Source organism: Musa acuminata, chromosome BXJ3-8 (genome assembly GCF_036884655.1).
Source record: "Musa acuminata AAA Group cultivar baxijiao chromosome BXJ3-8, Cavendish_Baxijiao_AAA, whole genome shotgun sequence".
NCBI classification, from domain to species: domain Eukaryota; kingdom Viridiplantae; phylum Streptophyta; class Magnoliopsida; order Zingiberales; family Musaceae; genus Musa; species Musa acuminata.
The window spans coordinates 6,607,535-6,621,799 of record NC_088356.1 but is presented as its reverse complement, the minus strand read 5'-3'; the positions used below and the strand labels follow the sequence as shown (position 1 = coordinate 6,621,799).

The window sequence follows — 14,265 nt, the reverse complement described above, 5'->3', positions numbered from 1 at the left end:
TACCTACGGATAATCTTTTTTAATAATTTGATGAAAAATATCTTATACCCTTCACCAATTGCCCAAATCACCTTTGTCATTGCTCCCTGTGCTCACCATGAGTAGCACTATTTGTCGCCTTCTCCCTTCCCTTTTTTCCTCTCACCTCTTTGCAACGTTGTCGATCAAGTTAGGTAAGGAAGACAGATGATAAAGATGTGAATTGTGGAAGTGGCACAGGTGAGGGAGGGGAAGGACGATAATGATGAAGACGATTGATGGAGGATGAAAGATATTTTTATCAAATTAATAAAAAAAGTCTTAAGATAAAAATCAATTAGGGAAATATCATTGGGTAAAATGGTTTTTTTTCGAGATAAAATGTTTTTTTTATACAAGATATTTGATATCTAAACGTTTTATTTAAATTAGTTTTTATCCATTCATCCCAATTACATCCTCCATCTACTCGTAGTGATACTAAAACTACATCTCACATGATTAGTGTTAGTCTTACGTGATCTAAACTGTATTATCTGAGATTTATCTCTACAAACTAAGTTTAATATAGAATAAAATCACATAGGCCTCAAAATTAGGAGCCCACATCAATTACGGAATGTACCGAGCTGGTTAGGTCCGACCTGGTCCGGTTCGTATCGACCGCATCCGTCCAAGGTTTTTAAGTGTCGACCTCCTCGCGTTGCCAGTCGAGTCACACACCGTTCTAGGGTTTTGCGATCTCACCTCCGACGCTTGCTCCTCGCTACGCCTCCATCGGGGATTCATTCGAGTTGGGATTTCACGTCCGAGACGATGGTGAGGAGTCTCAAGAATCCCAAGAAGGCTAAAAGAAAGAATAAGGTGTTTCCCAACTCCTGCAGCTTCTCTTTTTTCCTCCACCATCTATCCAATTAAAGTTGTTCCTTTCTTCTCTTGTAGGGATCGAAGAAGAGCGAGTCTTCCTCGGTGCCCTCCGCACCGGCTAAGGTGAGACGAAAAAGTGATGGTTGAGTTCTTATGAATTAAGTTCTTTTGAAGGTTGAATTTAATTGTGGAAGCACTGACGATTTGAATATATTGGTCGAGTTTCTGATGTTTAGGGTGTCTTTCTTTTTTTGTTTTGTCTTTGCTTAGGTATGGCAACCCGGTGTAGATCAGTTAGAAGAGGGTGAAGAGCTGCAGTTTGATCCTTCGACATACAATTACCTACGTGCATTTAGTATTGGATGGCCCTGTTTGAGGTGGAATTGAAAAAAAAAATAATTTGAATTTTTTTTTTGTTGTAGAGCAGTTTCTTGTATTATTATTATCTTTTGTTTTTACATTTTGCTCTGTTGTTGCAGTTTTGACATAGTGCATGATTCTTTGGGATTGGTTCGGTCAGAGTTTCCACACACATTTTATGGTGTTGCCGGAACCCAGGTACTTTTCCTGCTACTTTTAGTCTTAAAGTTTGTATATATTTACAGAAATATTGATGAAGAAATCCATCAAGTGACTGTTTGCTGTCAAATTCTTATGTTGTGGATGCTAAATGGGCAGGAGTTCATATAGTAATCAGGTTCCTCTTCACTAATTGTGGTGTTAAGGACGTTTATGTTTTATTTGCAGCAACTTGATGTATCGAGAGATATATAATAATCAACTATGTTTGAAAATGGTTAATCCAGTTCATAAAGTGGGTGGACAATTAAATCCTAGTTGGAATCAGAGTAAGAAACTCTTTCTCACAATTTTAGTCAAGATAGGAAAGTCAAGGGTGAACTATGCCTCATCAGCAACTTCTGTTAGTAACTGGATATACCTTTCTGATTTTTATTGTATTCAGATTGAAAAGGTTACGAGTTCTTTTTGGATAGGGAAAGTCGGATATCGTTTCTGGAGTTGTCAGCTTTCAGATGCTAAATTTTACATTTCTTTCTTCTGTTTTCTCCTTTGTATAATTTTACATTTAGCATTCTCTTTGTCACATCCTATTAACATGGACCTTTGACCAAATGCCCCTGAGAGTTTAAAACATCTTGTTGGATTTAGCCTACAAGATTGGTTTTAGCTAGAGAAATCATACCAATGTTTGTGTTCTTGTTTATAATAGCAAATCAATATGTCTTCTGGAGATCTAGAAGTTCTAGATGGTTGTTGCTAAAATAAAACTTGATAATCAAACCCATGAGTGGTCAAAGCAAAAAATTGGAATATAAGAAAAAGGAGAAAATGAATTACTATAGTTGTGATGACAACTGACAAGAGCTTGGAGTAGTAACTATCAAAATGTTTTTTTTTCAACTACCTTTTCAATAGTGTACAAGTAGCTAAATTGGTCAATACTAGCTACAAATACTTACGTGAGACTAAATGGAAGGTCATTTGGACAAGATTCCATCAACAAGATGAATCATGTTGCACCTCCTCAAATAATTAGTTTAAAGCTCCTTACCTCAGTAATAATGCTTCATTGCAACTTGGGTCTCAGGAGCCTGAGTCATGGTTAGCATCTTTGCATGTAGATGTAAGATTATATATATTGGTCCTCCCTAAAACTTAAAAATGTCTTGATCCTTGTGACTTGTGTGTAGATCTGCTGTTTGATAAAGCTCATTGCATCTTTGGTATTGGCCACTTTGATAAGAAACTTAATTTTATTATTTTTGCTTAGTTGTTGTTTATTGTCAATAATTTGAGCCACTTTAATAATCAACTTAATGTTCTTCAAAGAGCTATATTTGTATTGGAGTAGACTAGAGATATGAACTTGCAGCTAGATAAAAATAAGCTACTGATCATATTGGATAGTTTGTCTTAAAGATGTGATTCTATTTGTTCTTGGCAGGCCGAACAAGCATCCTGGAATTATCTTGGAATTTTTAAGCTCTCAAATATATCTGGGAAGAAGCGTGAACTAGTCCCTGTTTCGACCGCTGACAATGATGTTGACATGGATAGTGAGAGCAGCAGCGATGAAGACGATGATGATGAAGATGATAAATCTTCACAACCTGTTCTACATGTGAGTAATCTGTTTCATGTCTCTGATGCTCTACTTGGAGATTACAAGTTTTGCTCACTAATAAAATGTAATAACAGTTGCATAAAGTGGCTCATCAAGGATGTGTAAATCGCATACGCTCCATGATTCAAAGACCTCATATATGTGCTACATGGGCTGATACTGGTCATGTCCAGGTTAGTCACTCCTTCAGCAATTTGCCTCTTGAATAAATGGCTACAGGTTATTTTACATGTAATGTACCATCGTTGTAAATATTGTCCACAGGCACCAAATTGAATCTTGATCTGTCAATTGTTTTGGTTCTTGTACTTTGAAGTAGTTCTCTAAGTCTGTCACATGCATCTTGCTTCATTGCATACAACTGGGTAACTTTGAATAAGTTGCATGTTTGCAACTAATTTAGATAAATTATCACCATAAAGGATTACACTGCCCTGATAAACTCGTGATAAAATGTCAGGCATGCATACAAGCACAAGAGATCAATTAAATTGGACATAAACTTCCATTTTTACATACTATATATATGCAAGATGTATTGGGAGTAAATTTTTCCCTATGCAAAATATAGGTGCAAAATGATCAACTCAGCACATCAGTTTTAGATGACTATTTTTCTTAGAACTTGCAAACCTATATAGTTTTTCTTAAAGTGATATTATATACATACTACTGACTTTATGGTTTTTTAGCTGTTTATGACCAAATTGTCTTGCTCCATTTTTATGCAGGTTTGGGACATAAGCACACTTTTGAATGCTTTAGCAGAATCTGTTTCAGACACAACCGTTGGAGGAAATAGCATACATCGACTCTCTCCCATTGTAAAGTTTGGTGGTCACAAAGATGAAGGCTATGCTATTGATTGGAGTCCTATTGTTCCTGGAAGGCTTGTCTCTGGTACCTCTAATGCATGCCAAAATTTGTGTGGTTACTTCATCTTAGGATTTCCTTTTAATGTGTGTTTTTCATCTACTATTGTTGCTCAAGGTGATTGCAATAGTTCTATTCACTTGTGGGAACCTTCTGCTGAAACATGGAATGTGGATTCAAGTCCCTTTGTTGGACATGCTGCTAGCGTGGAAGATTTACAAGTAGGTTTCTTACTATCCTTGATATTTTTTATTGTCAACATTCAAAATATTCTGATTTATAAAATCTTAATTGATCCTGATTACCATTTTGCTATTCTTGCAGTGGAGTCCAACAGAAGCTGATGTTTTTGCTTCATGTTCGGTGGATGGAACTATAGCAATATGGGATACCAGACTGGGAAAGTCGCCAGCACTTTCTGTAAAGGCACACAACACTGATGTCAATGTTATCTCATGGAATCGGTATGGAATTTTATTTTTGTTTGAACATCTGCTTGTGATTCATCTTTTAATTCAGATTTCCTTGCTTTTATTTTTTGATTAGACTAGCAAGCTGTATGATTGCTTCCGGAAGCGATGATGGTACCTTTTCTATTCGTGATCTTAGACTGATTAAGGTAATTCTTATATCTTTTTTCTGTTGTAATCTTGCTTCAATAAGATATGGAATGGATTCAGACAATTGGCCGATGCACTTTTACCTCTGATTCACCATTGAGCTTTGTTTCAAATGAAAAGTAATCTGATTTATCAAGTGTCGTTTCCTATTGTATTAATGAAGATGCATTGTCCAGGAGTTTGTGATACTTGTGTCATGTGCTACTTAAAATAGAACAATTTCCTGCACCATAACTTTTAGCCTATGGTGGACTTAGAAATGATGATACCTGCAGGGAAAAACTGTTGCCCAGGATTTTTTTTAATGATACTTTAATTTTACAAGTGATATTTCATTGTTAGTGTGTTTATGTATGTTGTAGAGATCCACATTATACATGCTATGGATTTGTTTTTCTTCCTTGGATAGGAACTTTTGTCCCTCTTTTGTTTATAATTTTTCATATTACTCATGATGTCAGTTACATTTGTGAGTTGATTTCATATTTTGCGTTGTCAAAATGACAGCAAAATCATTTTTATAGCAGTCTAGGGAATTATTTTTAAGTATTTTTTTCAAATCTCTTTTAATCAAGATATCTTTTTGCACTCACTTGGATCTTTTATCATTTGTTCAGTTTGATCTATCTGTCAAATAAGAAAGAAAACAAATGCTAGTTTCTTTACTCTACAGTGTTGTTCCAGTGCACCAATAAAGCTAGTCATGTTGTGGAAAACTGTGATTGGAATTTGGGCATTTTATTCTTCTTGTTCATTTTGTTCTCTTAGCTCTATGGTGGTTGGAGCTGAAATTAGTTGTATGATTCATTAAACTTTTCACCATACAGGGTGACTCATTAGTGGCTCACTTTGAGTATCACAAACAACCCATCACATCCATTGAGTGGAGCCCACATGAAGCATCTACTTTAGCTGTTGCATCTGCAGATAATCAGTTGACGTGAGTATTCTATTTACAAAGGCCCAGTCTGAAGAACAACCCCCTTCCTCTCTCTTCCTCCTCGCTTTTTATTTCTCCTAAGTTTTCACTTTTGGTGGTTTACATGTGTGTTTATATTTCTGGAAGTCATTTGATATGTTTTGTCTCTTTTTCATATTCAGGATATGGGACCTTTCATTAGAAAAGGATGAAGAGGAGGAGGCAGAATTTAAAGCTAAGATGAAAGAGCAAGTGAATGTGGCCCAAGACTTACCACCACAACTGCTTTTTGTTCATCAGGTATTTATTATCTTCCAGCTATTTTGTGCTCGAGTTGTTGGTTTGCTAAATTAATGGATGTCAGTCTACATGTTGTATAGTTGGTGATTCTGATTTATGTTCGGTAGGTCTAGGCTGAATCTATAACTAATTCTTGTTCATTTATATGACTAGTTTGTACTGAGCTAGTTATATAAATAATTAGTCATCGTGAAACCATTACATTATGGATTAAAACACTTGTTAGTTGACTTGGAGAGTTTTGTTTTGGGATGAACAGGGTCAAAAGGATTTGAAGGAATTGCATTGGCACACACAGATTCCCGGAATGGTCACATCGACAGCAGCTGATGGCTTCAACATTTTGATGCCTGCAAATATTGACACTACTCTTCCTTCGACTGATGCCTAATCTATTTAGGCGAAGAGCATATCTGGACAATGCATCAGCAACTGCAGTCAAAATGCCGCAAGATCCAGTTCTCTAGCTGGCACCAGTTTTGATCTATGCTTTAATCAACTTTTGTTCTTATCTAAGTGTAACAGAATTTCTTTAAGCAGGTGTGCCTGTACTATTTCTACCGTGAATCAGTTATCGATCGCCCAAACATTCTAAGAACTGCAAAAAAAGGAAGAAGAAAAAACTGTCAAGATGTGTTGACGGAAGAGCATAACGTTTTCCTTTTTCCTAACGAAGACACAACGAAGGTTGAAAACATTTTGTATGTTTGGTTAGCCAACATTGTATCTCATCTTTTGGCTAAAACTTAAGGGTTAGAAATATTTATCAATTGTATGTCAATCTTATAAATATAAATATTAATCAACATTGTATGTCAATCTTATAAATATAAATATTAATCAACATTGTATGTCAATCTTATAAATATAAATATTAATCAATAGTGGGTTAGAAGGTTGTCCGGGAGTAACTTATCATATAAGATAATTATAAAAATAATTTATTTATTAAGATAATTAATGAAAATGTATAGAGAGAAAAAAAAAATATTCATATATGCTTTTTATTGACTTAGAAAAAATGTATGATATGGTTCTTAAAGATATACTATGGTTGATTTTAGAAAAGAATGATATATCCATTAATTATATTGATGTTATTAAATATATATATGATAATATAACTACTAGTAGTATAATTATACAAAGTGTTTAGTAAATTTTTTATTAACAATGAGAGTCTTAAGTAAAATTAATTATAAACTTAAGTTATAGTGGTAAGCCTTAGAAAATAAAGATCTCACTCCAATTGAATATATATAAAAAAAATTTAGTGATTCTAAAAATAGATAAGAGAATATAATTAAATTGGATGAACAAGAAGTCATTTTAAACAAAAGCTTTAGGTATCTTGGATCAATTATTCAATAAGATGGAGAGATCGATGAAACTATTATTTATATAATAAAAATAGTATTGTTAAGATTATGAGGCGAGTTACGAGTCCTATGTGATCCTGAAATGATACTTTTGAGATTAAAAGAAAAAAATTATAAGGCGAGTTACGAGTCCTATGTGATCCTGAAATGATACTTTTGAGATTAAAAGAAAAAAATTATAAGATAGTTGTGAGACCGGTAATGCTTTATGAATTTACGTATTGAACAGTCAAGAAAAAAATATATAAATTTTTTTTATGTTGTCGAGATGATAGGAAAAAAAAATTAATAGGAAAGATAGATAAGAAAAAAAAATTATTAATGAACAAGATATGACTTCGATAGAGGATAAGATAAAAAAAGATCATTTAAGATAACGATAACAGATTTTAATAGACGTCAGGATGTAATAGTCAACAAAATCAAATGATTAATATTAATGATATAAAAAGAGATAACATGAAGACATAAATTTTTTAATAGAAATAATAAATAAAAAAATAAATATTTTTAAATTTAATTATATATATTATATATTTTAATGATAATAAAAAATCATGTAGCCATTCCGAAATAATTTAAACTTTTCATTTTATTATTGTTGAAGGGTTTGACAGTTGCATGGAACCCACTTCATTATTAATTATGTATCTCAGCTCCTTATTTAGGCAATTAGAGTCAAAGACAGCAGATGTGACCAAAGCAGAACGCTTCAGTCACGCATTGCCGCCTTTCCACGTTGGCAATACGGACACCACGAGTTTGGAAAGGACAGTTGAACAGTTTAAAATATCGATGGATATTGATCAGTATTGTTTGGAAAGGACAGTTGATTCATTAACTTGAGTTTGACTAGTCAAAGATGCCTTACTCCAAGTTATCACTTGTACAAGTTCGGATGATGTAGTATTTATTATATTCACCGTTCCACGTTACTCGCTATTGTAGTATTCCTTACCAACTCGGTCATGCATTTGGAGTGCAACGTGGGACTCTCACGAGCTATGTAGCTCGGTGATAGAAAATTCCTTAAACAACAATACATTTTATAATTAAAAAATAATAAATTAAGAGCTTATTGAAAGATGAAAATTCAAAATTATTTATTCTCTTGTTTGGGGGCGTTTCATTTGTTTAACCGCTCCTTCGCTCGGGTCGGAACTTTTACGCATGAGAACATGCCAAATTGGGGTTGAGATGTGTATCTTTTCATTTTACTGTAGTTTTTGATGATTTAGGACTTCTATTGAATTGAGAAATAGTTTGATTTTATATATGTTATTATATATAAGATATTCTTAGGATAATTCAAATGAAAACAATTTGATGTAGGAAGCCATAAATAAGAAAGAAACAACGATGACCGCAATAAAAATATATAGTCACACCATAACGTCACATGTACAGCTGTTGAGAGCAACACGTACATATGGGATCGGGCGACGACTACTGTCATGCCCTAATTATTGAAGGATCGTTCCAGATCAAGAAGATAGCAACAACGACAGGGAGGAAGGAAGCAGCACCAGTAATCGATCACTCCAACTTAAGCGGGGAGAAGCTGTGATCCGAGGCCATCATTTAGATGGCGGCGGTAGAATCTGTCTGCAGGAGATTGATGGAAACTCCGCCCACGGTGACGCTCCCGGTGCGGAGAACCAGGGTGACCACCAACTTGTCGGCGTCCTCAGCATCGATGTCCTCGAGCAGTGGCGTAATACCTAGCTTGAGCTTTCCCTTCTTCTTGGGGCCCTGCACTTCGGTCCCCTCGCTTCCCTTCATCCTATGCGCCAGCCTCACGTAGCTGCCCACGAACTCGCCGTAGTCCGGGCCGGCGAGGTCACCGTAAGGAACCGTGACGTAGACGTCGAAGCGAGCTGTCTCGTTGGTGGTCACCTTAATATCATTGATCTGAAGCACCTCCACCTTCTCTTGCTTCTCCTTCTTCTTGCGGTTCTTTTTCGGCCTTGCCACGATCACCCGCAGCGGGTTGCTCGCGTCGAGCGCCTTGGGCGTCGTCCCGAATTCTCCCACGCGCGTCAGCGACATCTCTGTCGTGGACTTGGACTTCGTCTCTGTCGTCTTCTGGCAATTAATTTTGCCCAGCCATGGGAGAGGAACTTGCTCGAACGTGTACCGAAGCTTGGTCGGGTTGAGGCAGTCCCCCATCTGCACAGTATACAACAGTTACGTATATATATATATACATATATGTACGGTTCTGTTACATTTGCAGGGATGGGTATATTGTCGGGGCAGCATATGACTTGCCTTGACTTTGACGAGCTTCTCGTTCTCGTCGTAGAAGAGGAAGGTGCTGTCCAACCAGTCGTTGTCTTCGAACTCAATGCGGTTACCGCGGAGGTTCCGGTAGATTTCCCACAAGCGGTCGACATTGGAGTGGTGGCTGAAGAAAACAGAATCGCGGGCGGCGGTAGAGAAGTCGCCCATGTTTTCCTTGTATCCGCACGGCTCTCCGACCCACATGTGCACCGCATTGTGGATGGCTTCCAGCTGCCCGTTAGCCTGCTGGATCTCCTTCTCCCCCGCGCGCACGGGATCCCCCATGAACAGCTCCGCCAGCGACAGGCTGTGCTTGAACGTCTTCTGTATGAAGCAGAGGTTCTCTCGAATGATCTCGCTGTTGGAGGCAGGGTTTTCGGTGTAGGCGTACTTGAGGTCGACGATCTTGCCGTCCTTGACGTGGCGTTGGTCGCGTTTCGTGTCAGACAGCGGGGATGACTCTTCGTGGAAGATGGCGGGGAACGTCATGCCGTCCTTGGTGTCCCAGTTCCAGAAGGGGATGGTGAAGGTGTCGTCGTCGATGAGCTTGCCGAGGATCCGCTCGTAGAAGTGGAGGTAGTAGCGGTGCCAGGGGAGGAAGATCCAGCTGAAGTGGACCTGGACGGGCACGTCGTCGGTATTTTGCTGGTAGTAGGCGTAGTTGCAGTACTGGCAGTGGACGTTCGCCTGCTGGTAGTAGTTCCAAGGGTGGTCTGCCGGCAGATTCTTCATCCTCCTCACGGCCTCCTTGTACTTGTCCAAATACTCCTGATCGTCCTTCACGAGGTGGGCCGGCCGCCGCACCCGGAGGGGCGTAGCGGGGAAGCCGTACTCCGAGATCGTCTCGCTGGGGTTGTAAGGCGGGCAGCAGTGGTTGTCGAGGGCAGGTGCCTTGGCATCGTGGCACTTGGACAGATCAGGCGGCATTATCGGCTTCGCCAGAACTTTGGGTCCTGCGGTCAAGCCATAAAGCCCTCCTAACCCCAGCAGCATGTCGCGCCGATCCAGTAGTGACGGGGATTTCTGCTGGCGAGCGGCATCGCTGCGATCATCATTATTCCCCTGGCGGCATGTCACGACAGGGACGTTGAGGCGGCGGGACCTTTCCCGATGGAGGAGGCATGCAGAGGAAGCTCCGGTGAAGCTAGAGTTCAACTGGAGAGCCATGTCTACTAGCGTTCAGTAGGCCACAAAGAGAGAGAGAGAGAGAGAGAGAGAGAAGGCGCGAGCAAATGGATCGAACACTGGCCAAGGCGGGTGATGAGCAGCCCTTCACTGGTCCTCCTTAAATAGAACAGTGAGCTCGTGGACAGAGGCGAGTGAATAATCAACATGCAGAGCGCACCTCCCCGTTTTTGAATAGCCTTCATGACGAAAGGACCAACACCGCTATTCCAATCGGCAGGGCTGGAGATCTCCTACATCATGCGCATACACGAATATTTAAATTCGGCCAACCATATTAATCCGTGTCTGCTGCCGACGAATGTTTCTGATGATACATTGTCGACGTGTTCTCTCCCGATAGTCCTCCTTAAAAGTGTCCGTGTATCTACTATTCCATGTGATGCCTTGCCACGAGATAAACGAGGAATCTCATTAATTTGACAATTGTTCAACCTACTTAAGAAGGCAATAAAATCCCTGTTTTTATCAAAATAAAAAATATGCTTCTATTTTATTTTATCTTCAGTAGAAGATAAAAAAAATTATTTAAGATAATATGATAATTCAAATAGATGAAATGATTAATTTTAATATGATACATGTTTAAAAGAGCTTGAAATGTGATAATTAGAAGATATAAAATGATTAATTTTAATAATTAGAGAAGAGATAAATAAAAATTTAAAAGTACTTAATAGAAATTATAAATATAAATATAAATATTCTAAACTTGTTTAAATATATAACATTTTATGAATCTTAATGATAACAAAAAAATTATAAAATCGATCTCAAATAATTAGAACTTAAGATTTTATGATTGTCAAAGGATTTATCCATTACTACGAACCCACTATACTAATCATGTAGCTCAGCTTCTTTTTGAGGTAATTATAGTCACACACGGCAGATATGAACACGAAGGAATTATCCACACTACGAGTATAGATAGCAAGATCTTCTCACAAATGAACCAAGATTGTTACTTGTGTTTCCTTAATCATTGCATAATGATGCTTCATACAAAATATATACGAATGGTTTTATACATTATATCTATAATAAAGAATATAAGCTGCAAGAAAATGAAGCTTCTTTCAAGAAATGTCCCCCCAATCTATCCCAAGAATATTCTGTCTTTAAATTATTGTTTTAACCTTAAGTCAATTGTTCCACAACATACATCAGGACGCATCATATCTTAAAGTTGTATATAGAATAGAGAAGAGGTTAGTTTATGTCGTTATTGAACAGTTAAAAATATCGATGGATGTAGTATTATACTAACAATTCGACATAGTCGAAGATGCCTTGTACGTTGTCACATGTACAGCTGTTGATAGCAACACGTACATATGGGAACGGGCGACTGCTACTGTCATACCCAACTTGTCGAAGGAACGCAACAACGACATGGACGAAGGAAGAAGCACCAGTACACGATCACTCCAACTTAAGAGGGGAGAAGCTGTGATCTGAGGGCATCATTTAGATGACGGCGGGAGTATCTGTCTGCAGGAGTTTGATGGAAACTCCACCCACAGTGACGCTCCCGGTGCGGAGAACCAGGGTGACCACCAACTTGTCGGCGTCCTCAGCATCGATGTCTTCAAGCAGCGCAGTAATACCTAGTTTGAGCTTTCCCTTCTTCTTGGGGCCCTGCTCTTCGGTCCCGTCGCTTCCCTTCTTCCTATGCGCCAGCCTCACGAAGCTGCCCACGAACTCGCCGTAGTCGGGTCCGGCGAGGTCACCGTAAGGAACGGCGACGTAGACGTCGAAGCGAGCTGTCTCGTTGGTGGTCACCTTAATATCCTTGATCTGGAGCACCTCCACCTTCTCTTGCTTCTCCTTCTTCTTGCGGTTCTTCTTCGGCCTTGCCACGATCACCCGCAGCGGGTTGCTCGCGTCGAGCGCTTTGGGTGTCGTCCCGAATTCGCCCACCCGCTTCAGCGACAGCTCTGCCGTGGACTTGGACTTCGTCTCTGCCGTCTTCTGGCAATTTATATTGCCCAGCCATGGGAGGGGAACTTGCTCGAACGTGTACCGAAGCTTGGTCGGGTTAAGGCAGTCCTGGATCTGCACAGTATACAACAGTTATGTGTACAACGTTTCTATTGCATTTGCAGGGATGGGTATATATTCGAGACAGCATCTGACTTGCCTTGACTTTGACGAGCTGCTCGTTCTCGTCATGGAAGAGGAAGGTGCTGTCCAACCAGTCTTTGTCTTTGAATTCGACGCTGTTGCCGCGGAGGTTGCGGTAGATGTCCCACATGCGGTCGACATTGGAATGGTGGCAGAAGAAAACAGAATCGCGGGCGGCGGTGGAGAAGTCGCCCATGTTTTCCTTGTATCCGTCAGGCTCTCCGACCCACATGTGCGCCGCATTGTGGATGACTTCCAGCTGCCCGTTTGCCTCCTGGATCTCCTTCTCCCCCGCGCGCACGGGATCCCCCATGAACAGCTCCGCCAGCGACAGGCTGTGCTTGAACGTCTTTTGTATGAAGCAGAGGTTCTCCCGTATGATCTCGCTGTCGGATGCAGTGTTTTCGGTGTAGGCGTACTTGAGGTCGAGGATCGCGCCGTCCTTGACGTGACGTTGGTCGCGTTTCGGGTCGTACAGCGGGGATGCCGCATCCTGGAAGATGGCGGGGAACGTCATGCCGTCCTTGGTGTCCCAGTTCCAGAAGGGGATGGTGAAGGTGTCGTCGTCGATGAGCTTGCCGAGGATCCGCTCGTAGAAGTGGAGGTAGTAGCGGTGCCAGGGGAGGAAGATCCAGCTGAAGTGGACCTGGACGGGCACGTCGTCGGTATTTTGCTGGTAGTAGGCGTCGTTGCAATACTGGCAGTGGATGTTCGCCTGCTGGTAGTAGTTCCAAGGGTGGTCTGCCGGCAGGTTCTTCATCCTCCTCACGGCCTCCTTGTACTTGTCCATATACTCCTGATCATCCTTCACGAGGTGGGCCGGTCGCCGCACCCGGAGGGGCGTAGCGGGGAAGTCGTACTCCAAGATCGTCTCGCTGCCGCTGTAAGGCGGGCAGCAGTGGTTGTCGAGGGCAGGTGCGTTGGCATCGTGGCACTTCGACAGATCAGGCGGCATTATCGGCTCCGCCAGAACTTTGGGCCCTGCGGTCACGCCGTAAAGCCCTCCTAACCCCCCCAACAGCATGTCGCGCCGATCCAGCAGCAACCGGGACCGCTGCTGCCGGGCGGCCTCTCTGCGGTCATCATTACCTCCCTGGCGGCATGTCACGCCGTGGACGTGACCGCGGCCGCGGCGGCGGCACTTTTCTCGATGGAGGAGGCATGCAGAGGAAGCTCCGGTGAGGCTAGAGTTCAACAGGAGAGACATATCTACTAGTGTTCAGTAGGCCACAGAGAGAGAGAGAGAGAGAGAGAGAGAGAGAGAGAGTCTAAAGAGAAAGGAGGGGCCAGCAAATGTAGCGAGTACCGGCCATGGCGGGTGATGAGCAACCCTTCACTGGTACTCCTTAAATAGAACACTGAGCTCGTCGCGATGGCGTCTGGATAAGCATCATGGAGGGCGTAGCTCCTCGTTTCACTCCCGTTGTTGACTAGTCTTCACAACGAAAGGACCACCGTAGCTGTTTCTCGGCACCGCAGGAGATCTTCTCCTACATCGGGCCCACACACGAATATTTAAATACCGCCAACCATATCGTGACACGTTAGCGTGTAAGCTAGTGTTGAATCGTTACTGTCGACGCATGC

At 40.9% G+C, this 14,265-nt stretch overlaps 3 protein-coding genes across 3 annotated transcripts; 1 reads left to right on the top strand and 2 right to left on the bottom strand.

Moving 5' to 3' along the window:
• Positions 1 to 690: 690 nt before the first annotated feature.
• On the top strand, positions 691 to 6,302 carry LOC135646115 (protein HEAT STRESS TOLERANT DWD 1-like). Its single transcript, XM_065165288.1, has 13 exons — positions 691 to 843; positions 922 to 969; positions 1,117 to 1,223; positions 1,326 to 1,404; positions 2,813 to 2,989; positions 3,067 to 3,165; positions 3,724 to 3,892; positions 3,983 to 4,086; positions 4,190 to 4,329; positions 4,412 to 4,484; positions 5,313 to 5,425; positions 5,587 to 5,704; positions 5,964 to 6,302. The coding sequence occupies exons 1-13, from the start codon at positions 796 to 798 to the stop codon at positions 6,093 to 6,095; spliced, it is 1,407 nt and encodes a 468-aa protein (XP_065021360.1). The 5' UTR covers positions 691 to 795; the 3' UTR covers positions 6,096 to 6,302.
• A 2,141-nt stretch (positions 6,303 to 8,443) lies between these two features.
• On the bottom strand, positions 8,444 to 10,618 carry LOC135646114 (polyphenol oxidase, chloroplastic-like). The gene is made up of 2 exons (XM_065165287.1): positions 9,355 to 10,618; positions 8,444 to 9,252 (listed from the first exon to the last, which is right to left on the bottom strand). Exons 1-2 carry the CDS (start codon positions 10,531 to 10,533, stop codon positions 8,665 to 8,667), a joined length of 1,767 nt encoding a protein of 588 aa, XP_065021359.1. The 5' UTR covers positions 10,534 to 10,618; the 3' UTR covers positions 8,444 to 8,664.
• A 1,183-nt stretch (positions 10,619 to 11,801) lies between these two features.
• Positions 11,802 to 13,983, bottom strand: LOC135645346 (polyphenol oxidase, chloroplastic-like). The gene is made up of 2 exons (XM_065163644.1): positions 12,695 to 13,983; positions 11,802 to 12,609 (listed from the first exon to the last, which is right to left on the bottom strand). The coding sequence occupies exons 1-2, from the start codon at positions 13,883 to 13,885 to the stop codon at positions 12,022 to 12,024; spliced, it is 1,779 nt and encodes a 592-aa protein (XP_065019716.1). The 5' UTR covers positions 13,886 to 13,983; the 3' UTR covers positions 11,802 to 12,021.
• Positions 13,984 to 14,265: the final 282 nt, after the last annotated feature.